Source organism: Cavia porcellus, unplaced genomic scaffold, assembly GCF_034190915.1.
Source record: "Cavia porcellus strain 051 isolate PalLab524CR breed Dunkin Hartley unplaced genomic scaffold, mCavPor4.1 scaffold_7, whole genome shotgun sequence".
NCBI lineage: Eukaryota > Metazoa > Chordata > Mammalia > Rodentia > Caviidae > Cavia > Cavia porcellus.
This window is the reverse complement of record NW_026947490.1, coordinates 34,460,810-34,485,900: the sequence shown is the minus strand read 5'-3', so window position 1 is coordinate 34,485,900 and position 25,091 is coordinate 34,460,810. Positions and strand designations below refer to the sequence as shown.

The window sequence follows — 25,091 nt, the reverse complement described above, 5'->3', positions numbered from 1 at the left end:
AGGGGAGGGGGAAGGGAATTCAGTGTTCTATAGGCATGAGGTTTCAGTTCTTCAAGATAGAAAAGTTCTAAAGATCTGTTGCACAAGAATGTGAATATACTGACCACCACTGAACCACTAAAATGGTAAATTTTATGTTGTGTGTTTTTCAGCCACATTTTTATTTTCTACCAAGATGAGTAAGAGGATTCTATTGCTCATCACTCCACCTCTTCCTGACATAGTCGCTGTTGTATCTCTGATGACAAAATTGACCCTAGATTCCCACCTGCTTGGGATTTGAAGTTCCCTGGTAGGTAGGGGACAACTTAGGATCCAAAGGAGAGAGTTCCACATTTAATCCACAGTATACGGGTGAGAGTTTTCCAGAGAGAGGATCACAGAGGAAAGCAGACACAGGACAAGAGAGGTGCAAAGGTACCATCTGGAGGACCTGGCGTGTCTCAGATGCAATACTCGTGCTGGTTGGGTGTCTTTGGTACCACATCTACATAAAAGCCCCCAAGAAGTCCAAGAGTGTCTGATCCCCACTTCAGAATAACTTATTGGCTAAGGTTAGAAGTTACTTGCTGGGGCTTACCGAGCCTAGAGTCAGTGAAGCTAGAACTCCCAAGTTCACTGGCACTCACTTGTGGATTTGCCCAGGCTCCCCTGCCACTCTGCTGGCATGTCCGGTCAGGGAAATGACTCTCAAGAATGAGCCCCCTGGAGAGGGTAAAAAAGATAGTGGATAGATAACAGCAGCTACAGAGGCTCTCTGAGATAGCCAACTTAGATTCCAAAAATAATACAGCATGGGGAGTCCCAAACAGAGGGAGTTACACCCTGCTGACCCAGGAATGAACTAAGCGGAGAGAAACCAATTAAAAATACAGTTCTAGTGCTACAATTGGAACAGCTAAAGTCTCAATGCCACCGCTGGAACTCATGGCTTGAATACCCTGCCACTGCCACACCTGAATTGGCACAGCCAGGATAGCCCGCTAGTTTCAACTCACTGGAGATGCAAAAGCTCTGAGAGTGGAAATCGGTGAGCAGAATTGAGAGTGGAGCTGCCAGGGGACCCTGCATTGACCAGCGGTGAGTGAGGGGAATAAAATCCCTCCATAGACAAAGAGGCTCCAACAGACGACATTCTGGGACTGGGCAGATTGGCCAGAACAAGGTGCTGCAGTGACTTCAGGCAGATATTCCCTTCTCAAGCAGTATTAGTGGGGAACACTTGACCTGGGTGATGCCACAGACTGAGGCCCAATAGGCTAGCCCTAACCAAGTCCCTATGCCAGACAGTGCACCCTAACGCAGTGAAGTAGGTTGACATGGAGGGGCGGGCCCATCATAGGCTGCCTGGGTCAGTACCTCCTAATGCACTGCAGTGGGTGGGACCACCTAGTCAGTGCACTTCAGACCAACTGAAACCAACAAAGAAAGAAACTGGGCCCTCTATATTCGCCTGTATGGAAAGAACAAAAAATATGAGAAGAGGAGGCAATAAGAAAGAGTCCTCAGTCCCCAATCCTGAGAACACTGATCGAGGAAAGGTAAATGCAAAGGAGAATGAGGACAGAAAACATGCAATATCAGGCATGGCACCAATAGACATAATGTGATATCTGTGGGACGTCATAGACAAGTTCAAAAGTGAAGTATTTAACCAAGTAAAGCAAGATATAAATAGAATAATTAAAGAAATGCTAAGCACCTCCCAAGAAAAAACATGGTAGAATGGAAGAACAAAAAAAAGGATGGGGGGAGAATTGTTTGATGGAGAAAATAGAGAAAACATAGAATACATGAAGCAGGATCAAAGAGGCTATCAGGAAACTAAAAGCTCTATTGAAAGCTGGCATAACAGCTTGAAAGAAACTAAGGATACATTATCTGAACTGGAGGACAGGTTTGTAATGTGGAAAGATGAAAGGAAAAACTTGTTTAAAATAACAAGGAAACAAGCAATAATAATACAAAGGCTAAAAGATGATGAGGATTTATAACTTAAGAATAAAGAATGTGAATTATGAAGCAGGGGTACAAACAAAGGAACTGCAAAGGCTATTCACAGAAATAATTAAGGAAAACTTCCCAAACATAGGAAAAGGAAAAGATGCTCAGATGTATGAGGCATACAGAATTTCAGCCACCTACAATCAAAACAGAACTACACCCAGGCATATAATAATCAAGATTCCAGAAATCCAATATAAGAATAGAATATTAAAGGCTGTCAGAGACAAAAACAGATCACTTACAAGGGAAAGTCCATCAGAATTACAACAGACTTCTCAGCACAAATCATCAAATCTAGAAGAGTGTGGAGTGAAATAATCTAAGCCTTGAAAGACAATAACCTCCAGCCAAGATTGATATATCCTTCACAACTGTCCCTAGAAATTAATAAGGTGCTTCCAAGATAAAGAGGAACTGGGGGAATTCGCAACCACCAATCCAACTCTACAGAGAATACTTCAGGATATTCTAAAAAGAGAGAAAAGCACAGGGATTTCAGGAACAATAGCAGAGAGGCCCCAATGAATAGAACAAATAGTGAAATGAAGAAGACAGACAACTAATGATGGAAAAAGAGCACCACAAATGAAGCAGAGAAGGTTGGATATAATTTCTAATATAGATGGCCTAGGTACACTAACTTAAGGGAGAAAAGAGAGAATCATAAGCAGAGTAGATCAAGAGGTAGGGCCCACCAAGAGGCTCTTTATAGGAAATATAATTAGCCTGAAGAAGGGTGTGTGGACCAAAATCAAATATGAGAAAACAGAACTCAATGTGATAGGGAACCAGAGAGTAATAGGAATAACTGGAACCGTATTTATGGATAGGTTGAACAGGCAGGTTATAATAAATGAAAGAAATATAACTAGAAATCCAGTCCAGGAGTGAGAAAGTTCAGAAACACTTAGGTAAATAGCAGGTTGCCCCCCCCCCCGCAATATAAACCCGTGAGTCTTGGGGAGAACCCAAAAATACACAGTTCATCCTGGGGGAGTGAAAGGGGAGGAATAGTCTTTTAAAAAACAGCAGAAGATATAGCTAATAATGTATCAGGAATTAAAACCCTTATTCAAACCACTCTGCTTGGGTGGAACTTGTTCCGTCCTAGTTTGTATACAAGCACTGGATCTGAGCGCACAGACAGCTGTCCTGAAGGACATAGCACAGTGGTCATCTTTAATTTCCTATTAACTCAATCAGGACCCCTGTATGATTTATACTGTTGTATCATGACTGATCTGAGTTAAATCTGACTTGTTTAATTGCTGCTTATTATTGACAGATTTTATTCAGGTTAGGTTGCTGGTATCAAGTTGAGGAGTATAGACAACTATACTGAAAATGACAGTGATTCATCATGATATCCATTCTGATTTGAGTACTACCTGTTTTTGTAGCTCCACACTATCTACAAAGTTGTATTTCTGTTAATACTGCTGTGTACTGATATATTCAATTATACTTTATCTGATGATATAGCCAATTCTGTTGATGATAACAAGAAACAGCACAGTGACCATGGTAGAACTCCTTATACATCAATTTTATATGTCTTTTTAGTTTTGTGTGTCTATAGGAATATGTTTAGTTCTGTCCTGCTTTGTTCTGTTTCTCCCTCTAATATAGAAAGGATAGAAATACATGTTAAGACTCATGCTTGCATAAAACGTATAAACATTTTATGAGAACTGATCTTATGACACATGATGAAATGAACAAATACTCTGAAGGAAAGAAAGGGGCACTGCAGTACCCAGTGCTGATTCTGGAGTGTTATGATGTAAAATCCAGCAATATTATTAATCTTTGTTCAGAAGGATTTTAATTAGTTAGGTCTCAACATAAATGAAAATATGGATAAATGTGTACATGTCTAAGTGTATAGGATTGATAGACATATTACTTAGTTTTTGTTGGATAGCTGAATAGAACTGTTTGCAGTCTCCCTGGTTGAATTCCCATTTATATGTTGCATTTTTGTATCTTGAACAACTATTTGTGGGGGGACAATATGTATCCATCAATTAGTGATTTATTACTGTTTTTCTTTGAAAGTATGTACTATTTATGCCAGTTTTCTATTTTGTTTTGTCTTTCTTTAAATTAAAAAAAAAAGAACGAGCACCCTGCAGCACTACTGGTGGGAAATGGGCCACGGTATTGCAGTCAGGGTACACAGCGACCACTTCTTGGCCCAGTTTTCCCTGTTACTAATATTCCTTTTCTGCAGAACCTGGGGCAGCCGAAACTCAAACTCTTCCTGGCCAGACTGGGGCGGGCGGGAGGAAGAGGGAACTGCAGATGGTAGTGGCTTTGGGGCAGGGGCAGCACTGGGAGGTGGCTTGGCACAAAGAAGGAGGAGTCTAACAGGGCACTGAGGGACATCACAGGTGACCAGCATGCCTGCTTCTGGGTCTCCTTCCACAGATGTGAACTTTATTGCCTCCCCTCCCTTCTCTTTTCCTCTTTCTGTCTGGATCTAGGTGGGGCTCTCAAAGTCCTCCTGTTTGCTGAAAATTCTAACCCCAGCCTGGATCACTTTGATACAGGAGAAATATAGCTCCAACCTAAGTATCAGATGTGCCAAGTTCATTTCTCCAAAAAAATCACAGAATGAATTCCAAGGACAATGGAAGCTAAGAATATAAAGGTTTATTGAGAAATACCTCCTGGGAGACAGGATATGTCCTGAAAGTAGCTCCACTGAGGCCTTACATCAGGGCTGATTTATTCAGCAAAGTCACAATGTGGGTACAACACAAGTCCAGATACAATCAACCTATAGTAGTGCAAGTGTAGCTGCTCAGCAAATATTGAACCACAGGGAAGTGGCTCACATGGCAAGAGATCATGGGAGGACAAAGGCATTCTGGAAAGGGAGGGGTCCAATGCTCTGGTGCCCCACCTGGGTGACTGGTGGCTCTCTGGACCTCCCCAACCAGGGGGTGCTAATTACAGAATAATTCCAAGTGATTGCTCATCCCTTCAGGAGGCAGGCCTGTGTGTTGTTACATCATCTCAGGGTGTGGCCTTCAGATGCTCCTCTAACCACAACTCTTTATTTCTGTGCTGACTTCCTCTAGAGCCCTCTGTCTCTGATGGTGTATTAATTTCTCTCGAGGCCACACCTACCCTCAACCAGCTGTAGAGAGATTGGGCACTTCCAGCCCCTGACTTCCAGCCCAGTCCAGACTCTGGACCTTGGCAGGGCCCTGCCTGGATGACTCAGTTTCCTTACCTGCCCAGGGGGACTGTTGTCACTGGCTGGTCTTTGATACCAAGGGTGATCTTAGGATTCTTCCAGAACAGGGCCCAGCCTTTCGATGCTGACGTCTTTCTGGGGCTGAGACCTGCGAGCCTCCCTGCCTGTGTTCCAGATGAGCCAGGATGGACAGGTGCTCCTGTGCACGGTCCTGCAGAGGTGCCTCGCATGTTCTCTACTCCAATGCAGGGCCACTCACCACCTGCTACTGTTCCACTTGGGATGAATTCTAATTAAAAGTTCCTCAGCCTCACTGCCTTCCCTGTCTGGACAGAGTTTTTTGGGTAGCTCAGGCCGGCCTCAAACTCAGGGTCCCCCTGCCTCAGCTGCCTGAGTGCTGGGATTACAGGCCACCATGCCCTGCCACCTTTGACAGGCTCAACACCTACATATGACTGTCATAATGGGCAGCCTTATCCTGCTACCCACTGTCCCCAGAAAATGCTATAAACAGATGGCTTCCTTCCCTGATGTGGAGAAGTGTCACTGCATGGAATACACCCTCTCCTTTGCCTCTGACGCCAAGTCAGTTGGCTCAGGTGCAAATCCCACCTGAATTACTTTAGCTCTGTTGAAAAAAGATTCCCCATGCCTTGGTTTACTCATATGCAAAAGGTGGATAATATCAATTCCCAGCCCCTCCCATGGTTATGTGGAACAGACTTATATCCCTGAAAGCTTTTAAGCCCTCAATAAATGTTAGCTGCTGTTGTGACTTACAAGATGTGATTGAAAAATATACAGAATGCTTAAATTTAAAAAAAATTACAGTAAAAAAAATATTTCAGTACAAGACACATTGCCAGTAATTCCCCTCAAAGGACTTCTCAGGTTGACCACATCCCATTGTGCTTGCTGCTTTCTATAGCAGCTCTGGGAGTCCTCAGTGTCTTTAGCTGCAGTGTTTTGATTGCCTGGGTGTCCTGAATCAAATCAAAATGTTCATGGTCATTTTGACTTCGGGGAAGAGTCACCCAGTGCCAGATCCCGTGAGTCTAACTCAGGTGAGGACACAGGTGTTTGCACAAACTCGCCTTCCCATTGGATAGAACTCCTCAGCAGCATTTACATGTTCAACTACTCCCCACAAAGACAGGAAAGACTTCCAGAACTGCTCCATAAAGCGGCAAGAATGATGAGCAAAGTGTATCTGAAGGGAGGAGTATTCTGAGGGGAACTAATACCACTGTGTCTTTTACTATAATAACATTTTTAAAATTTAAACACTGACCACGTATTTCGGTCATCCCTTGTATTTTTGTAATTCCAAAGTTCCAACCTCTGTTTAAATCAAATTATGAATGATCCCAGAATAAGCAAAGTAGTGACCCACAACCAAGCTGTGGATCTCATGTGTTTGCAGTGTACTGTGGGGTTTCTTGAAGCACAGTTTTCACAGTGACTTCTGCACACCCCGAGGTACCTGACAAGCACAGGCTGTGGTGGTCTGAATGTCTGTGTCCTGCCAGTGAGTCTCATGTGGAAATTCTTCCCGCCAAAGTGACGGCATTGGGAGATTAAGCCATGTACCTCATGGAGAATGGGGTTAGTCCCCTGCCATCACATGGAACAGCTGGATGATGAGCACTGATCAACGCAGATCTCTCACACTCCAGACAGCGAGGATGAATGTTGTCTACAGCCACCCTGTTAATGAGCTCTTGTCATAGCAACCTGAAAGGACTGGAGGGTCTGGAAATATTTTTGGAGTTCAAACTAGGAATGTGGGAGGAGTGAACAAAAAATGCTATGGGTGGGTAGAGGCCAGGGAGGCAGCTCAGTGTCCTACAGGGCACAGCATTCCCTTCATGACCGGAGACCCAGCCGCAGGTGACAGGAGCATCAAGGCTGCAGGGAAAGAATCCTGTGTGTTTCTGTGTGAGTCCACAAGCTTGGGCATGTGCCTTAGGGTCTCCTTCTCTCCTTCTCCTTCCCTCCTGTCCTCTTCCATAGAGGCTGTGGTGAGGTGTTCACTTTTCCTTTGTGCCATTAAAATTTACTTTGTAAAGAAAGGATTGGGAGCTGCTAAGCTTGTGATCATCGACATGTGTGACGCCCAAAGCACAAGTGCCCAAACAGGAGTGTCCCAAGGGCATGCAGTGCCTGAGAAATGCCCTGAGAAATGGGATGTTGAGGGGAAGAAGTATTGTACCCCCAAGGATGCAGGGTGTAAAAAGGGAGCTAATTCAGCAAAGGGGCGTGACTTGACAAGTGTATAAACAAACACATTGCAGGGGTTGAACAGTCTCTTCCTCCCATCTGGAGGAAGGGCTCCACCTGACCCCAGCATTCTGTCTCTATTTTCTTCATCCTCTCATTGTTCCCCCTTACCTCAGGAACTTGGAGAGCTCTCACAGCTGTGATAGAAACAACAACAAAAAAAATCTCAGCAAATGTGTGCAAGCCAACCAAAGGAATAAAAGCTTTCTGGGGTGGGATCTCTGCAGGTATCTGTCTCCCTGCCTTCCCTTCCCTCCAGGAGGCCTCCCTGAGCTGTCTGTTCTTGTCTCTGCACTTTCCTACTGGCAACCCCATTTGCCTTCCACCTGCCCAGCCTCTGCAGCCTCCGGGTTTTACTAAGTCCACTGGGCCTGTTGTGATCTGCTTTATTGTACTTGGCCTGCTGCTGAGACCCAAGGAAGAGGATCAAGCTTCCCGTCCAGGCTCCTGGGATATACCTGTCTCCTTCTCCTGCTCTGGCTGCTGTGAGGACCTTGTTGAGGGTTCTGTTACCTCCTCTTATGTCTTTGATGGTCCCCTTGTCAGACTCTGTCCCAGGTCTCTGGCTTTTCCATGCAGAATCAGCCAGGTAATTTGTGGGTCCTGTAAAAATGACAAGGTAAGGCCCATCTCAGTCACTTTCCTCATAGCTGGGATAAAACATAAAGCCCCTGCAACTTAAAAAGAGCCTATTTTGGCTCCAGTTTTAGTCCCTGGTCAGTTCCAAGGCAGGAATGGGCAGTAGGGAGACCTGGTGGAGAATGCTCACCTCATGATGGTCGAGTAGCACAGAGTGCCAGAGGAGGAGCCAGGAAGGGGCCCCCAGACCCCTTCTCACAGCAGTGGGGTTTGCAGGTGCGGCTGGGCTGTAGCCTTCACCTGGCAGTCCTTGCTGTCTACCTGGCTGCCAGCTGATCTCCAGGTGCATCTTTGTAGCCATCTCTACACCTCCAACCCTGTTCTGTTGTTTGGCTCTAAGTGAAGGAAGCCACCCTGATAGCTACTGTGGGGAGCTCATGTCCAACTCTTTGAAAGGCCCTAGGGCCACATAGAGCATCCCGAAAAAAAATTCTGCTTCCTGTCTGCAGCAGCAACAGCCCCTGCCTCAACTCCAGATGGGCCTTTGTGGCCCCACAATTGTGCAGTTCATGTCCTTAAAATGGCCCTCTGTGCACACGGTGTTAGTTTGCTTTAGTGGAGCTGGGAATCATGCTCTGCCATAAACATGGCAGGCAAGTGCTCAACCAATGAGCTGCTTCCCCAACCTCGAGTACGCTGTATGCTAATAATGTATAACAGAAGCACCGCAGTGAGCAAGAACTGTTCACAGGGAAAGCCAGACACCTTCGGCTGCGCAATATATGTTTCCATCTATAGAGGTGCGGGATAGGTACACCCCAGGGCCCCCATGGGCTGGAAGGGAGCGATTGTGTTGTGCACTGTTGAGAGCAATGAAAAATGTTTAGAACTAGCAGCTGTGTAATAACGGGACTCCACCACCTGCCACTCAACTGTTGACTTTTTTTTTTTTTTTTTTAATCGGTACCGGGGATTGAATTCATGACTGCCTGCTTGCAAGGCAGGCGCTTATGCCGCTAAGCTAAATCCCCAGCCTCTTCAACTGTTGATTTTTAAATGGTGAAAGTGTTGGACAGGGTGGCCCACACCTGTAATCCCAGCACTTTAGAAAGCTGAGGCTGGAGGATCACCAAGAATCTGAGGCCAGCCTGGGCTACACAGTGAGTTCAAAGCCAGCCCCAACTATTGTGAGATGGTTTCAGAAAAACAAAAATAAAATGGTGAATTTTCTCTTATGTGAATTGTATATCAATAAAATATATTGGATATAAAATATTTAATTTAGGCATATTATTTATCGCTATTGCTGAGTTTTTGAGTGACCGTTCCTCCCCCTTAAATTTCACTTTGGAGTCTGAGCTCAGGCCAACTCCAGTCCATCCCACAAGCAGATCCCAAAGAAAACCTTCTAACACTTGCCTCAGGCCTGTCCTTCTGTGGTTCCTCTGTGGCCTCAGGACAGTCTCTCCCTGTTGCCTTCCAGCTGGCCTTGCTCAGCAAGCCATACTCCAGTTGGCCTGGTGCCCTGGGCTCCACTGGGCTGCCTGCTGTCCTCCTAGTGTCCCTCCTCCCCTCCCCCACTCCTCTTCCAGTCGCAGCTCAAGGGCAAACAGCCCTGACCACCCCTCAGCTGTCCAGGACTCAGGACCCAGCTCCCCACCCTGAGCCTGCCTCCTTGCTGTGGCTCTTCCTGGTTCAGGCCCTGCCCCTCAAAGGCCTGGGAAACTAACACTGGAATCACACTGCATTTCCACCACAACACAGGTGTTCAGGGACCTAATGACTTTTCTAGGGACGAGTGGCTGGGGTGGGACACTGGGCTCTCCTCACAATGGTCGGGGTGGTCCCCCACCGACTACCTCAAAACCACAGCCTCTGCTGCTCACCCCCACCCAACACTGCCACAACAGCTGCTGCAGTCTGGAAGAAATTACTCTCCTAAACAACCAGACTTCCCCAGTTTCAGGAAATTCCAAGCTGGGCAGGGGGAGGGGCTGGGCAGGGGTGGGGTGTCCACCCCTCCTCCACCCCTCTGCTCCCCACCCACACCCTATCCCTGCTCCCCTGCCCCAGTCAGCGGAGGGAAGTCAGCTTTTCAACTGCTGCTTTTTGGCCCTTCAAGTCCAAGTTTTGGGGATAAGGAGGCTTGGGCGGGGCCTCACTCTGCTACTGCACAAAGAACTAAGCAGGACTGGGCAATGACTCACTACTGCTTGAGTTCCCACCATGGCCCCTGAGAGGGGCTGACGCTCCTGGGTGCAGGTAGGGAAGGGTCTGTCACCAGTGAAGGAACCCTGGGCCTGAGAGAGGAGGGCTGGAATCTGAGAGCCCAGGAGGTGACCTGAGGCAGTGACCCCTGGAAGATGGACACCTGGGCCTCCGTGTCCACTCCTGGTGAGACCCAACATCTCATTGCCAGGTGAACACCTTCCTGCCAAGAGGAAGCAGGAAGAAGGGTGTGCAGCGGGCCAGTAAAGTGGACTCTGACCCTCTGCTCCAGGAGACCTCGTACTCTCTGTGCTCAGGGAAAACCTCAAGGTAAGGGGCAGTGGTGGGCAGGGGTCACCGATCTGGGCTAGAGGAAAGAGGGACAGGGGCCAGAAGTGGGCTGTGAAGCCCAGCCCTGCCACATGGCCCAGGAGTAGGTGGCACTCTCAGGGCCAGGGTCGGGGTGGGCAATGAAGCTGACCTGCAGCCTCTACTGCAGTCTCTTCAGAGTTTCAGAACCAGTCAGACCAGTCTGGACTGGTGTTTCCACCGTAGGGGGTGGGGAGCTGGGTCCAAAAACCCAAAATGAAGCCGATGTGCCCCAACACTGTAGCTGGAGCTGTCCCTCCAGGGGCAGGAAAGGGGCAGGAATGGGAGGAAGGCTGGTTTCCAGCTGGAGTCAGGGTGCACACCCCGTTTGCGCCGGCTCTGCAGCTTTCATGTTGGACCAAAACAACAGTCCCTCTGTCCAAGCCCCGCCGAGGATGAACGTTTTCCAAGAGTGACCTCACTGCAACAAGCTCAGCATCCCCAGTAGATGGAGATTAGAGCCTGGGTCCCAGGGGACACCCTGGGTTGCAGGGAGTGACTTGCCTGAGGTCTCAGAGCGGCCAGAAGACTCCTGTTTACTCATCCAGGTTAAGGTCAGAGAAGTCTGATAAACAGTTTCCCAGAGTTGGTGATGGAGTGGAGAGAGAGAGAGACGGAGAGGCAGACAGTCAGACACACAGAGACGGAGACAGATAAGGAAGGGCAGTCCCCAGAGTACATGCACCTAACTTTTGGCTTTACTTTGTCTCTACATTACCTCTGACACCTGCTGGAGAGCTGCTTCCTGAAGGCAGTGCTGGCTGCTTGTCTCCTTCGTACTGTTTTCTGGAGTCCCAGCAGTACTGTTCAGGGGTCCCTCACACTCTCAGCCAACACAGATTACCACTGCTAACACTGTTAAACAAATACTGTTTCCTTCAGTTGAACCGTTCAGTGTGCTCCGTGAGGGAGGTAGTGTTATTGTATCCACTTTGCAGAGGAAAATAGATTGATATATCCCAACTTAGTTAGCTGGCCAAGGATAAGGCTTCTACTGAAATAGAATCACAACTGCGGGAACTGTTAGGACAAAAGCACAAAGCCATCAGAGTCCCACCCAGAAGTTCCACAGAAAACTGCCCAGTTCCACAACACCGGCAGGCAGACGCCGCCCGCGTTTCTATTTACCCTCTAAACCAGTGCGGGGCTGGAGGGCGGTAAGAGTGCACTTAGTTTACAATTCACACCTTCCAGCTTTACACCGTGAATACCTCTCCTGCCACTTTTTAATGTAAGGGAATTTGTATCATTGTTTGACAAAATACGAGAAATTGTATTGTCAGGTCCTGTTCTCTCAAAACCAGGTTAATTAAACGGTGTGAAGACACACTGATGCCTAAGACCAGCCCAAACCTCCCATATTGGGATCTTCAGACTGGCCTGACGTAGGACCTTTGGACACCAAGACTCCGTCCCTTTAATGTCCAGTCCTTAAACCCCCCAGGCGGGAAAGGTGGGAAGCACCCCAAGATCCGTGGAGGTCTTTTCTTGCTGTAGGAAAGCCCTCGGGACGCTCGGCCTAGCGCCAGAGGCACACAGGACTCCGGGATTTGAGCCCAGCAGCCGTGACCTGCTACCTCTCAAAACCTGCTTCCTCACCTGTAAAACAGAAACGATCACTCCCCACACCGCGGCTTGCGGGGCGCACTGACTGACCCCTGTCCCTCCCCGCAGATGTCAATGCTGAAGCAGCGCAGCCCCGCGCAGCCTAAGAAGCGCAGTCCAAAAAGCGGCGCGCTGTCCATCTCAGCACCGCTCGACGACTTTCGGCACATGCTACACGTGGGGCGCGGAGGCGACGCCTTCGGGGACACCTCCTTCCTGAGCAGCCACGGCGTCACGCCGCCCGCCGAGCCCCGTGCACCGCCCGCAGGGACCTCGCCGCCCGCGCCCGCAGCGTCCCCCGACCCGCTGCTGTCCTTCCACCTGGACCTGGGCCCCTCCATGCTGGACGCCGTGCTGGGCGTCATGGACTCGGCGCGCGCGGGGAATGCGGCCGCCCAGCAAGACGCGGACGCGCATACTGGGGCACAGCCCCAACGGGGCCCCCGCGGCCGCACAGACAACGGCCTGCAGCTGGACCAAGGGTTTGGCTTGTAGCCCAGCCCCGCTCCGCCCCGCAGTGTGACATAAACGGCCGCGGAGCGCCAAAGCTCAGTCTGCTCACTCGACGCACGCGACGGCCAGGGTAGCCAGGGCGTCCGAGGGGCGGGCTCCGCCTCCTTCGCTAGACCTCGACCCGGGTGGGGCCGCCTATCTACCCAGCAGCCCGGCGGGGGAACGCCTCCAGGCTCACAGGTGCGGCTCCACAGTCCAGCCTGACTCACAGGCGCACGCTCTTTCGGGTCCGAAGGCGCGCGGAAAAGTGACGCAGGGTGGGGGGGCGGCACCAGGTCCCCAGAGAGGTTGGCGGAGAGGGCATATGCAAATCAGGACTGGGCGTGGCCGCAGGCACAAGAGGGGGGCGAGGTTGGACTCTAAAGATCGGAAGGCCACGGGGCGAGGCCAAGGTGCAGCGGCTGAATCCGCTCTGGAGCCCGGCCTGTGCCCGCCTTACTGCCCTCCGCACCTATGGAGGCGGCCGGGGAGTGCGAGGCCTTCCCCGCGCCCGACGCTGTCACGGCCGCAGAGTCGGCGCTGTCTCCCGGGGGCCCCCCAGCCTGCCGCTTCTTCTTGGAGGGCCGCTGCCACTTCGGCGCCCGTTGCCGCCATCCCCACCCCGGCGCGCCGGCGCCGCCGGTCCGCGAGCCCCAGCCCGAGGTGGGGGCCAAGAAGCCGCCGCTGCGCACGGCCGCGGCCGTCATCCAGCGCATTCGCTGGGACCCGCGCCTGGACCCCGCCGACTTCTCGGTGGGTTACGCTGATCGCTTCCTGGGCGTGCGCGAGGAGCCGTTTAGCGCCTTCTGCTGGGACGAGCCGCTGGCGGCACTGGGCCCGGGCGTGCTGGCTGTGCCGCAGCACCGCGTGCGCTACTTCCGCTACCGCGGCCGCCTGGTATGGGATCGCGCCTCGCGCACCGACCTGGTTTTTGGCTCGGGCTTTGCGGCAGGCCGCGGGCCTACTATCCTAGACGACCCGGCAGACACTGAAACAGAGCTGCGCGGGGAGGAAGCCGAGGACGGCGGCCCTAAGGCGGAACTACAGGGGTTGGACAAGCCCGAGGACCCGCACCCTAAAGTGGAGCTGCCTGGGGAGGATGAGCCCAAGAATCAGCACCCCAGAGTGGAGCTGCCGGGGGAGGAAAAGCCCGAGGACCCAGGCCCTGGGGCAGTGATGCAGGGGAAGGACGCCAGGACACAGCCTCTAAAGGGGCACCTCGCTGCAGCTTCGAGGCAAGCAGAGGCGTTAAAGACCAGCGGAGCCCTCTGGGGGTCGAGTCTGTCCCCTGGGGGGGTGGAAACTGAGTGGGGTCCAGGGCCATGGGCTCAGGACATAAGGGCCCCACGCCAACCGCGCCCCACACACTTCGTGGCCCTCAAAGTGACTGGGCCCAGCCTCCAGGCGGAAGTGGCAGCAGCCCAGGCGCGCCTAGTGCTTCAAGCCCCCGCCTGCGCTGCGTTCCTGGTGCCCCCTGCAGCCCTGCACCTGACTCTGGCCCTTCTGAGACTGGCCGGCCCTGGGGAGGAGGCAGCCGCGATCGTGGCCCTGAGACGGGTTCTCCAGGCCCCCGGACTCCGAGCCCCCCTACGACTCTGCTTCCAAGACCTCATACTCCTGGGTCCCCATGTGCTCTGCGCACCCCCGACCCCCACGCTGGCAGGCGAAGCCCAGGAGCTAAGCCGAAGGCTGGAGATGGAGGGGCTAACGGTGCTGCAAGCCCCTGACCCCCACCTCACCCTGGCCAAGGCGCCCCATGGCTCTCAGGCCCGCCTCCCTGTGCCTGAGTTCGGCCTGAACCAGGAGCTTGGGACCCAGTCTGTGGGAGGGCTCTGGCTATGCCGCATAGGAAGGGCAGGGGATGCCTACCAGCCCCTGGCAGAAGCGCCCTGGGGCCACAGTGCAAACAGCACAGACAAGGCATGCAGGTGACAGGATTGAAGGCAGATGGACACGAGGAGCTCACTCGCTCTCTCTTTAATTTTGGCTTCTCAAGCTTCCACAGGGCGTCAGCGCTCCAAGGAGAGAATGGAGGAGGAGGGGAGAGGAGGGAAGGAGGGAGGGAGGCAGAGGGGACGTCTGGAAGAAAAGCAGCCTGACAGTCCAGCTGTTTGCGAACTTGTACACAGCCTCCAATTACATGGCAGAAGAGGGAGGGAGGGCCGAAAAGAAAGGGGAGGAAGAAAAAATAACTGAAATAAACACACACACAAAGAAAAGAGAAGGAAACATGACGTGAGCTGGTGATCCATGAGGTGGGAGGGGAGGGCAACCGTTTTTACCTGTGCGAACCAGGGAGGATGGGAGCAGGGGAGGAGGGAGGAGAGGGGGAAAAAAACCAGAGGAGACATTGGGGTGGGGAGGAGGGGACACGGAGACAACTTAATACAACTTGAGCGCAGGTGGCCCGGCCGGCGAGGTCCCACGCTGGCCTCCGGATCCTCAGTGCAGTGCGGTGGTGCTGGTCTGGTGGCGGTGGCGGTGGTGGTGATGGTGCGGCATTGGCATTTCCAGGGTGGGGGGCCCAAGGGTGGGGCACAGTCTGAGTGGCTCCCCTCACCCCAACACGGAGGCCCAGCGGGCTCGGCAACAAGAGTCTGTGGAGGGGTGCTGGCGGGGCGGGTAGGCTGGCTGGCGCCAGAGGTGGCAGGTGGCCGGCGGGCTGTCGGCCGTCTTCTCCCCGCGGGCAGCGCCGGGCACGGGACGGGCCAGCACGCAGGGCAGGACCGAAGTGAGCTCGAGAGAGAGAGAGAGAAAACACTGAGACAGCATTAGTGCGGTGAAGGTGGACAGGCCTGCAGACCCCCCTCACCACCCTCCTTGCCCCACCCTGAGGCAAAAATAAAAACGTAGAAAAATCTCTGTACAGATGTCCCGCACGCAGGGTTCCGGGACGGAGCGGCGGCTCTTCCTGGAGCCCACTCCCCACAAACTCATTTACAACCCAAGTCCATGGCTCAAAAACAAGCTGGGCAGGGCGGCGCCGGGCGCCTGCCCGGGCGCTGGTGCTCAGAAGGCTGGCAGCTGCGCCAGGCTGAGGCGGCAGTCGATGCTGGAGTTGTCGGGGCCCGTGTAGGCCAGGCCCAGGGGCTCTAGGAAGGCCCGGCAGGCGGCCTCGCCCTCGAAGGCCAGCTCGGCCTGCAGGTAGGAGACGGGCAGCGCAGGGCGGAAGCTACGGAGACAAGAGGAGAGAGGGCTGAAGCGGGTGGAGGGCGCGGCCCGAGCGGGGAGCGGTGTCCCCCTCGGCACCCACGGGTTTCCTGAGTATGGCCCCTGCTGTCGGCCCCAGCCTCCCGACCTCCCCCGGGGCTCGAGGGGCCCCGAGTCAGGCTGGAGGCCCCAGTCCCCAGCTGTACCCCCCTCACCTGCACTTACCTGTCCAGAAAGGAGAGGGAACAGGAGTGGAGGGGCTGGAGCCAGACCCCCCCGAGGAGGGATCGGTGTGGGCAGAGGGCAGGGCCAGCTGCCTGCGGGGCCAAAGTGCCCCAGGCACAGGCGTGTCAGCTGGCACCTAGGCACTGTGCAGGAGACAGCTGTCTGAACAGCATCCTGCTGACTTGGGGCCTCCCTACAGGTTGCAGAGCTGCTCCCTGCACTGGCTTGGGCTGTACTCCCACCAAGTGCTGCCTGCAAAGCCTGTCCTGACCCTGGTGCCACCTTTCTGCCACTGGGGCTGGCTTCCTGCCTCGTTATGAACAGTTCTGAGATCTGAGAGGGTCTCACCTGCTAAAGGCCAGGCCAGCCTCCCAGAGGCACAAAAGGGAGGTCAGAAATAGCCAGTAACACAAAAGGAACGGACGTGTAACCATTGCCCTAGGGTGTGCCCGGTGCAGCACCAACCTGAGGGCTGTGCGGCTCCACCCCTTCCCTCCCCGCCAACCAGGGATCCTGTGCCACGGGCTCAACCTGGTACAGCCTCTCCCTGTCTGGCTGGAGTGGCAGCCTGGGTTCGCAGCCTTCAGCCGAGTCCTACCCTCTGCCACAGACCTCCCTTGGCTCCCTACAGCCCTTCTGCCATTGGGCAGACCAGGATGTCTCAGCCTGAGCAAGCTGACATCTGGGGTCCTGGGGTGCTGGATGCCTGCTGGACGCCTGCAGCATACCCCTCACATGATAATCAACTGTGTGTGTGGTCCCATTGTCCCTGGGGCCATTTCCACTGGAATAGAGAACTAAGGTCCACGCCTCAACCACCAGCCCCCAGCCCTGCAGTCCCTCAGCACTTCTGCCACTCCCCAAGGGGCTGAATGGGAACTGGGCCTTGGCTAAAGACCAAAACTGCAAGGGCAGGCTGAGTTCTCCAAGTTTCTCTAGTGTGGGGGCACTGAGGAATTGCAACAGGCAGGCGGGGGCCTGCAGGGGGCGACACAGCCCAGCTGAGCCAGATCCCCGCAGACATGAGCTGGAGGACAGAAGGGACCAGGAGCATGGAGGACAGAAAGCGGGGAGGTCAGCCAGAAAAGGGGACCTGGAAGGGAGGACAGTAAAAGGGCAGGTAACCGAGGGCACAGGAGGACTCCAGCAGGAGGGCAGAAGGCCCCAGGCCGCCAGGAGCATGGGGAGGGTGGGAGGCGTGGCAGAGCCACAGCACGGTGCCACATACGTTTTGATCATTGCCTTGAGGGCGGTCTTGCGCTCCCGGTCTGCAAACTTGTCCACGAGGTAGCCGGACATGCAAGGTGCATGGCAGTAGAGCCGGAAGAAGCGGTGGTAATTGCCCAGGGCCCAGGCTGCCCGCAATGCCAACGCGTGGGCCACACAAGGGTCTGCCTTCAGCTCCCGTGTGAGGTAGGCCAGCTCCGTGGTGATGTCTGTGCCCCAGACACACACACCGGTCGGCAGGGTGCCAGCTGGGCACCCCACCCTGGATAGCTGGCAGGGCCAGGCCTCTTACCTCCTGAGTTCTTGGTGAAGATGTAGTAGAGGATCCGATAGGCAGTGAATTCACCCACGTTGCCTGACAAGTTCTCTGCGTACAGAGACTTCAGCTGTGTCTGGCACTGGTTGAACTCTTCGTGGTCACCCTGAGGGCAGGAGCAGCACTGTGAGGCCCAGACAGGCATGCATGCCGAGGGGCACTGGGAGGCCTACACAGGTGGGCACTCACCTTCTCCAAGGCAATGCGGGCATGGGTCTCATACACCTCCACAGTGAACTCGGTTCGGACACCTTGTACCTGGGTGTGGGGACATGAGAGTCACGCAGAGCAGGCTGGGGCTGGATGGCCACACCAGGGTCCCTCCCAAGGTCCTGCCCACCGTCAGATCCTGCCGAATGGACTTCATCTGCTCGCAGGCAAAGGCATAGTCCTGCTTCTCCTTCCAGTGGGACTTGACCATGCACAGGGACTTCTTTAGGACCTGGCAGGAACAGGAGCACGGCTCGTGAGCAAATGAGCAGGGGCGGCATGGCAAGTTCCCCTTTCCCATCATGTGGCCTTCTCCAAGTGAAGGGTACCACCAAAGGCAGGCATGATGGCCAGTGCCTGGATGGCTCCAGCATGTGGCACTGGGGCTCGGGCTGTTTGAGTACTCTTCACTCAGCTATCACTGCTTTGGCACTGCTCTGATGCCAGCAACTGGGATTCTGGAATCAAGTGTTTTCTCCTCTTCCTCGACACTCCTCTGCCGGGCTGCCCTGCCTCGAAGCCAGCTGACTACGAACCTCTATCAGCTAGGAGCTGAGTGTACCTTTCCTTAACTTTAGGCATCAGCTATTTTGTCTCAGCAGTGAGAAGAGTAAAGACAGCAGGTTACTGACTCACTGCTGCCTAAAATGCAGAGGCTCAACCTGCAGCACGGGCAAACAAGCCCCCTGTATGCGCAGGGCTTGCCTCCCTCTGTAGCCTGTGCCTGAGAAGGCTACTTGCTCTCTGGATGGGTCCACTAAGGCTCTGGCCAGGATGAGGGCCTGCCCTGCTGGGGACTTACTGTCACAGGGCGCACAGTGGAAGGGTCAGGGGCACAGGTGAGGCGCAGGTAGTGCTTGGTGATGTCTGGGCAGGTGCCCACAATCTGCAGCTCCTGCCAGTCGGGGTCAGCCCCGCCACTGTCTAAATTGCTCATCTGCAGCACCAGGGGCTCGAGGCGAAGGCGGCGGGAGTGCCCATGCTGGAAGCGAGCGGCGCGCTTCTGCTTCTTCAGCTCACGCTCTGGATCCTCACACTCCAGCGCTGCCATCTTCTTGCGGCTACGCTTGGTGGAAGCCAGATCATGTCTGCAGAGAAGGAAAGCAGGCGTAGGAGGCAGATGCTTCTAGCCACCTCTGGCCTCAGGCAGCCTCTGTCAGCTGCCTACCACTAGGACACCCTCCTAGCTGCCTGAGGCTGTCACACAGCCCTCCTCAGTCTCACCTCTTTCCCCGCTGTGCCCTGCCTCGGCCGCGGTCCATGTGGGCCCCCCGACCCCCTCGGCCCTTGGGGGGCGGGTTCCTGCGGGCCACAGGGTGACACTCATTCCCTGAGTAGGAGCTGTCGGAGTCTGAGTGGGAGTCACTGCACAAGAAAGTAGCAGGGTGAGGTCTCCACAGCCCATCCCATCCAGCAGCCCATCCCACCAGCCAGCCTTCGAGTCTGCACACCTTCTCCGAAAGTGGCGCGTAGGCGATCTAGAGGAGGAGCGGGAGCGCGAGTCCGTGCTGGAGGAAGAGCTGTTGTCCTTCATGAAGACATTTCGGTTGCCGAACTTGGCGAAGCTGCTGCCCCGGGCTCGGCCAGCACCCCCAGCCCCTGGCGTCCCTCGCTGGGACTGGGCACCCCCGCCCCTGGTCACTGAGCCTGCCCCCCTGGGAGGGTGAAGGCTGCTAGGGGCCTCCCACCGCTTCTTCTTGGGGCTCTCAGCCACAGGCTCCCTGGTCAGCCTGAGAATACAGGAGGGCAGGGCATCACCAATCCAGTCACCAAACCACAAGACTACAGGCCCTGCAGCCCAGGACTCGCCACCTTGGCAAGGAAAGCACTCACCCCAATGACTCGGCTGCTGCAGTGCAGGAGAGGGAGCAACCCCAGGGTTCTCTGTGACCAGGAATACTTTTAACCACGGTGCAGACGTGAACCCTTACCCGCACAGCACCATGCTTGGGGCCCCGTCTTGTCCCACAAGCCTTTCGCCCAGGCTCCACAGCCCAGGATTCAGCACCCCTCTCTTCCCTTCCCTCCTATGCCGTGCCCCTACTGACCCCGGCAGAGGCTCGCGGCTCCAGTCGATAGTGTAGGCAGAGCCATCCTGCAGCCGAGCCTGCAGAACCTCCTTGAGTAGCTTCTCCGTCCGGTCCTTATCCTCCTCCGACTCGCAGGCTGTGAAGCAACGCTCCACATACTCCTTCATGTCCTGCGGCCAATCGTCAGGCTTCCCAGATAGGTTCCCCCGAGGGGAAGGTCCGCTGTGGGGGCAGATCAGATAAAGGCCTGAACCGGGACCCAGGAGCCCAAACTCAAGGGGAGACCTCACAGGACCAGGGCCAGGGCACAGGACAGGCACGGGAGGCAACCCTCACCTGTGGCTCTGGGCTTTCTCCGGGTTGGGTTGGGGGCCGAAGCTGCTGTGCTGGCCCTCTGCACTGGAGCCAAAGCTCTGGCTGGTGACAGCAAAGGGTCGCTTCTGAATGTTAAACTTGAGACCCCCTGTTCCGGGGGCCGCTGTAAGGCAACCAAGGCTGAGGTCACATCTTTCCTTGGGTGCCACAGAATGCAAAAGAGTAGCACCAAAGGCCCCAGCAAGAACAGCCCCACAACAGTGCACCTCAGCCCCACACCCTGGGCATCTGGCACCCAAGAGCTCTGGGAGAGCCCTACCCCAACCTCTGGGCCTCGTGGGGCTTTGCCGACTTACGCTTCATGCGGTTCCACAGTTGCTGGCCCTTCTTGGGCTTTGCAGGCTCGGGGTAGGTGTGCGGCCCATAGGCCTGGCCTGCAGGGGGGCCCGCCTGGCTGTGCTGCGTTGCAGGTGCTGTTCCAGGCTGGGGCCCATTGCTCAGAGCATGGGCCCCGTGCGGGGGGTTTGCAGGCTGAGGGGGCTGGGCTGCTGGCAGCTGCTGTGGAGAGGCCTGGTAAGCCATGCTCTCGTCCATGCCGGGGACTGGGGGCTGCAGGGGAAATGAGTCTGAGCAAGAAGACAGCTCCGGTGCTAGCTCCCCACCATGTGATACTGCAGTCTGATGTCACTGTAGCCACAGTGCTGACAGCACAGACAACGCAAGCTGGAGCACCCCGGAATCCCTACTTGGGTGCCCATCTCCCATGGAAAGAGCTGAGACGCAGGGCATCTGGCTTATACAACAGTACACGATGGGGGACGAGGGCTGGAGCTCAAACTCAGAGCCAGGTCTATCTGCCTCCCGTGCATGCACTGGACTCCACTATCCCTCCATGCTGCACTTAAATGCAAAGTCAGACTGCACGTATGTGCTGGAGGGAGACAGCAAATAGACTGCCAACCCTAACAGAGTCACAGGCCCACCCTACTTCCAAAAACCATGCTTTGCCCCCTTTATTTTTAGATAAGAAGCTATTTGGAGGGAAGAAAAAAAAATGGGGGAAATAAAAGCAGATTAAATAATGTGGGAAACTTCTGTGAACCCTTCCCCAAACCTATTTTCCCCAGTTCAAGCCAGACTCAGAGTGACCGGGCACAGCATTACCTGGTTCAGAGTCCCTTGGTGCTGGGGTGCTGAAGGCTGCTGGGGGGTGGCTGAGCCGTAGGAGCCGGCCATCCCATACTGGGAGGGGGAGCCATAGCCCTGGTACATGCTCTGCCAAAGTCACACGGGCAGATTAGTGGCAGGCCATCTGTGTCCCTGCTGCCTGCTCAGCTGGAGACCACAGACCTGGGCCTTTTGCTCTCCAACTGTCTGGGAACTCCAAATCCTCTCATGTTAATGAGAAGTAAACACCTGTTGGCCCCTCCCACTCTCACTGGCTCCAACAAGATTCCACACAGCCAGAGAGCTAATTCCAAACTCCACAGTAATGAAATAAAAGGCAAAACTTAATTTTAACAAAGCTCTTGCTGAAGATACACAAGCAGCACAAACACATATACCCTGAGACAATAAGGCAAAGGGAAGAACAGAGACGGGGTACTATTCTCAGGAAGAGGATACAGCTAGGAGAGGCCACTGAAGGCGCTAGCAGAGCAGAAACCCCAAGGAGGGCACCCAGAGAAGGGACACAGCTGCAGCAGAGCAAAGCACGATGTCACAGTCTCGTGGCAAGAACGAGCTGGACACCAATCATGGAGGGACCAGAACCTGATGTGGAGGGTCTCAGGGCACTGGGCAGGACATTGGGAGACCTCAAGGGCCAAACACTGTGGCTCCTGTCTAGCCCCCCCCCCCCACCTCAGGGCCCTGCCCCTAGCCAGGCGCTCACCATGGGATAATAGTAGCTGTAGGGATACGCGTAGTTGTACTGCTGGTACCACTGGTAGTACTGCTGCTGCTGCTGCAGAGCCGAGGCCTCTGCCTGAGACACATACTGTGGAAACAGAGGCCCTGGACATCAGCACCACAGCCCCCAGGGGGCAGGCTGCTCTGCTGGGAGGGAACTGACCTGACCACCACACTCAGGCACCTAAGGGACAAGGGGCACGGCCTCCCTCTCAGGACACCACGCCCTGCCAGTCTCAGGGAACAAGACCCCACCTCCAAGCACATCAGAAAACAACACCCTCAGGACACCCCATCCCAGAGGGAAAAGAATCACATCAAGCCCCCCCACCACAGTTCCGCTAAGGGCTCCCCAGCCTTGTGGCCTCCTCACTTGTGCACTGGCCACAGGGCCATTGCTGCTGGCCTTCGAGCTACCAGCAGCTCCTGCTTTGCTGATGCTGGCCAGGGCCTGGCGGGCCTTCTCCCACTCGGGGTTCTCATGCATGGGCGTCTCCATGCCATTCTCTCTGCCAGTCCCAGCCACCATGCTGTACTGAGAAGACCTGCAGACAGGATATCAAGTCAGTCTGTGGAAACCTGACAGACACCAGACCTCAAGCTGACCTGCCTGAATCTAAGGCTTCTAACTACACTACGCTTAGAAAAGCTCAGAACCCAATATTTGAGGTGAATGAGGTTGCCTTTTATAAGACCTATCCCGGAGTTTGGCACCCAGCAGATGTTAAAGCAAAGGGTGGTCAGTGTCTATAGAATCTAACACAGGATCCAGCAGCCTCAGCATTTTAAGAACCAGTGAATTGTCTTTCATCAGCCATAGCTATCACAATGCACAAAAACAAAGGAACAGCAGAAACACAAATGACTGAGTATTAAGGGCTCGAAGCTACTTCCTACTTACAGTTGCTTGACAGAATCACAGTTCTCTGAGCTGCACACTACACCATAAAGATGAAAGCTCTGAGATGACGACTTGACCCTCTCCACACTGCAAACGTGTCCCTGCCTGTGTCCCACCCGGGACTGCTGCACCCCTCCCCACAGGCTCTGTGAGGCCCTTCCCAAAGGACAATACTGGGCCATAGGATCTTACTTTCCTTTGCCACCCCAAAAGCCTCCGTTCCTCAAGCCCCTACTAACCAATCTGTGCTACGCTGGTCACCCACGTTGGCCGCCATGTGGACCCTGGGGTGCAGGGGGTGGATCTCGGGAGCCAGACTGCTTTTTCACCGTCTGTGTGAAAAGAAATGAGTTAGGGAGACATAAGAAGGAACATGAAACATAAAAAGGGCAAAGTAAGTATACTCATGAGAATCCAGACCAAAGGGGGCATTTGAGGTGTTAGGATTTCTGTTTACGATCAGAGCCAGTTGGGTAAAGACCTAAAAAAAATTTGGGGTGTGGAACAAAGGGGCTAGAGTATGAATATGAAGATTGTAGCACTGGCCTTCCTGCAGTGCCACAGGTGGAAAATCAGGTTTGAAAACCAGGAGGCTTGACTGGACTGCCTAAAGAAAAAGGCCTGAAATCCACAACTGGAAAAGGAGGCTCAGAGGTAAGGGGAAGGGCTTCAAGCACAGACCTAAAAATAACTCCAAGCCCTGGGTGGTGCTGCACTCCTACAATCCCCTCACTGGAGAGGCTGAGGCAGGAGGAATGCTATAAGTTGTAGGCCAGCTTAAACTACATAGCAAGACCCTGTCTCAAGAACACAAAATAAATAATTCCAGACAGCAGTGATTTTGGGAGTAAGTGGGAAAAGGCTGCTCCAGTGAGCAAGGTCTCCAAGAACCCTTATTGCTGAGAAACCTGGGAAGGAAGCATTTGAGACACCATGAAGGAGGAGCTGGAAGAACACTGGCAAATGCAGGAAAATCTGAGGACTGGAGAATTTCTGGAATTCCTCTGAAAGAGTCCTAAGTCCAGGTGCTTTTCCATTTGAAGAAGTACCTTCTCCGAAACCACTGAGATTCACTTCAAAACACTACCCTGCGGGCACAAGAGTGTTCCTGAGACTCTAAAAAGAAAGGGTAGGCCTGGGAGAGAGGAGAGCTCCTTGGAGATAAAGCTTTGCAGACATCTAAGGCCACAATACCTTTAGGAAATCCTTAGGGGCAAGACAGAGAGTACTGGAAGAAAAAGATCGTCTAGAGGGCCTCGGCTTAGAGACCGCGACCACTGGAGGGTTTAACTGAGAAGCAAGAACTAATCCCGCTGGAGAACCCGGAAATCTTACAGGAAGCTGATGGGACAGAACACGAATCTTAACTGGGCAGAGCTCTAAAAACAAAGACCTTAAAGAGGGTACAGAACCAGAGTGGAGGTCAGATCTTGAGTGGGGGGACCTGTGGAGGAGCCTTACAGCAGGAAAGAGACAGAGATAAGAGGCTGAAAGGAGGCAGGAACGAGATGAGAGGTCCACGACTGGATAAGCACCTAACTACCCGCGGGCCCCGGCAAAGCGAAGAGGACGCCGCGCCTGGCCGCCGTCGCCGGGGCAACGGGGCAGCCCGCGGAACCACAAGTCAATGGGCCTAGGGGGAAGCAGTCGCTACGCTTCAGAAGAGTTCCGAGGGGCAGGTAGAAGCGACAGCGCACGCGCGCTGATACCGAGCGCGCACAGTAGCCGGGCGCGCGCGCCCACCTCTGTGCGCAGGCGCAGTGGCCGCCCAGCAGCCACACCCTGGCGACGCCCGGGCGGCGTCTGTTTGGAATGACGGTCGAACAGGCCTCCGGCTCCAGAGCGCAGAGTCGGATAGAGAGGACGTCCTCGCCCGCCCACCAATCCCCACACAAACCAGGTCTGTTCCTTTCCAGGACTCGTCAACAGCGGCCCAAGGTAGTAGCACCACGACAACAAAAACGCTCAGCTACCCGGCAGGCTCCTGTCTTCTTTAGCTTGTACGTCCTGACCACGGCGTCCTGACGTCATGGAGCAACTTCTACCCGCCCACTCCCTGAG

At 54.2% G+C, this 25,091-nt stretch overlaps 3 protein-coding genes across 9 annotated transcripts in view; 2 read left to right on the top strand and 1 right to left on the bottom strand.

Moving 5' to 3' along the window:
- Cdc42ep5 (CDC42 effector protein 5) overlaps nucleotides 1-12,805 on the top strand; it is a 47,176-nt gene extending 34,371 nt beyond the window's left edge. Inside the window, exons 1-3 of one of the 2 annotated variants that reach the window (XM_063253291.1) lie at nucleotides 10,129-10,333; nucleotides 10,491-10,609; nucleotides 12,323-12,805. In XM_063253291.1, coding sequence (XP_063109361.1) covers nucleotides 12,323-12,748 — 426 coding nt within the window. In that variant the 5' untranslated portion in view covers nucleotides 10,129-10,333; nucleotides 10,491-10,609 and the 3' untranslated portion in view covers nucleotides 12,749-12,805. Of the gene's footprint in view, nucleotides 1-10,128; nucleotides 10,334-10,490; nucleotides 10,610-12,322 lie in introns of those variants that run through there. The other variant, XM_063253292.1, reaches the window with a different exon arrangement.
- A 27-nt stretch (nucleotides 12,806-12,832) lies between these two features.
- On the top strand, nucleotides 12,833-15,061 carry Leng9 (leukocyte receptor cluster member 9). The gene has a single exon (XM_063253287.1). The coding sequence runs from the start codon at nucleotides 13,220-13,222 to the stop codon at nucleotides 14,675-14,677; it is 1,458 nt and encodes a 485-aa protein (XP_063109357.1). The 5' UTR covers nucleotides 12,833-13,219; the 3' UTR covers nucleotides 14,678-15,061.
- On the bottom strand, nucleotides 14,708-25,084 carry Leng8 (leukocyte receptor cluster member 8). 6 transcript variants are annotated; one of them, XM_013147773.3, is made up of 17 exons: nucleotides 24,928-25,083; nucleotides 23,270-23,362; nucleotides 22,503-22,674; nucleotides 22,113-22,217; nucleotides 21,383-21,493; nucleotides 20,575-20,827; nucleotides 20,240-20,381; nucleotides 19,922-20,125; nucleotides 19,707-19,757; nucleotides 19,325-19,603; nucleotides 19,098-19,238; nucleotides 18,676-18,961; nucleotides 18,004-18,105; nucleotides 17,853-17,921; nucleotides 17,640-17,769; nucleotides 17,349-17,556; nucleotides 14,708-15,917 (listed from the first exon to the last, which is right to left on the bottom strand). In XM_013147773.3, exons 2-17 carry the CDS (start codon nucleotides 23,305-23,307, stop codon nucleotides 15,755-15,757), a joined length of 2,454 nt encoding a protein of 817 aa, XP_013003227.1. In that variant the 5' UTR covers nucleotides 23,308-23,362; nucleotides 24,928-25,083; the 3' UTR covers nucleotides 14,708-15,754. The 6 variants fall into 6 exon arrangements, 5 of the variants coding, with proteins under 5 accessions (XP_013003227.1, XP_003465470.1, XP_013003226.1 ...); XR_010048747.1 differs by having other exon boundaries at nucleotides 15,780-15,917; nucleotides 16,121-17,556; nucleotides 24,928-25,084; XM_003465422.5 differs by lacking the exon at nucleotides 19,707-19,757.
- Between the last annotated feature and the right edge of the window lie 7 nt (nucleotides 25,085-25,091).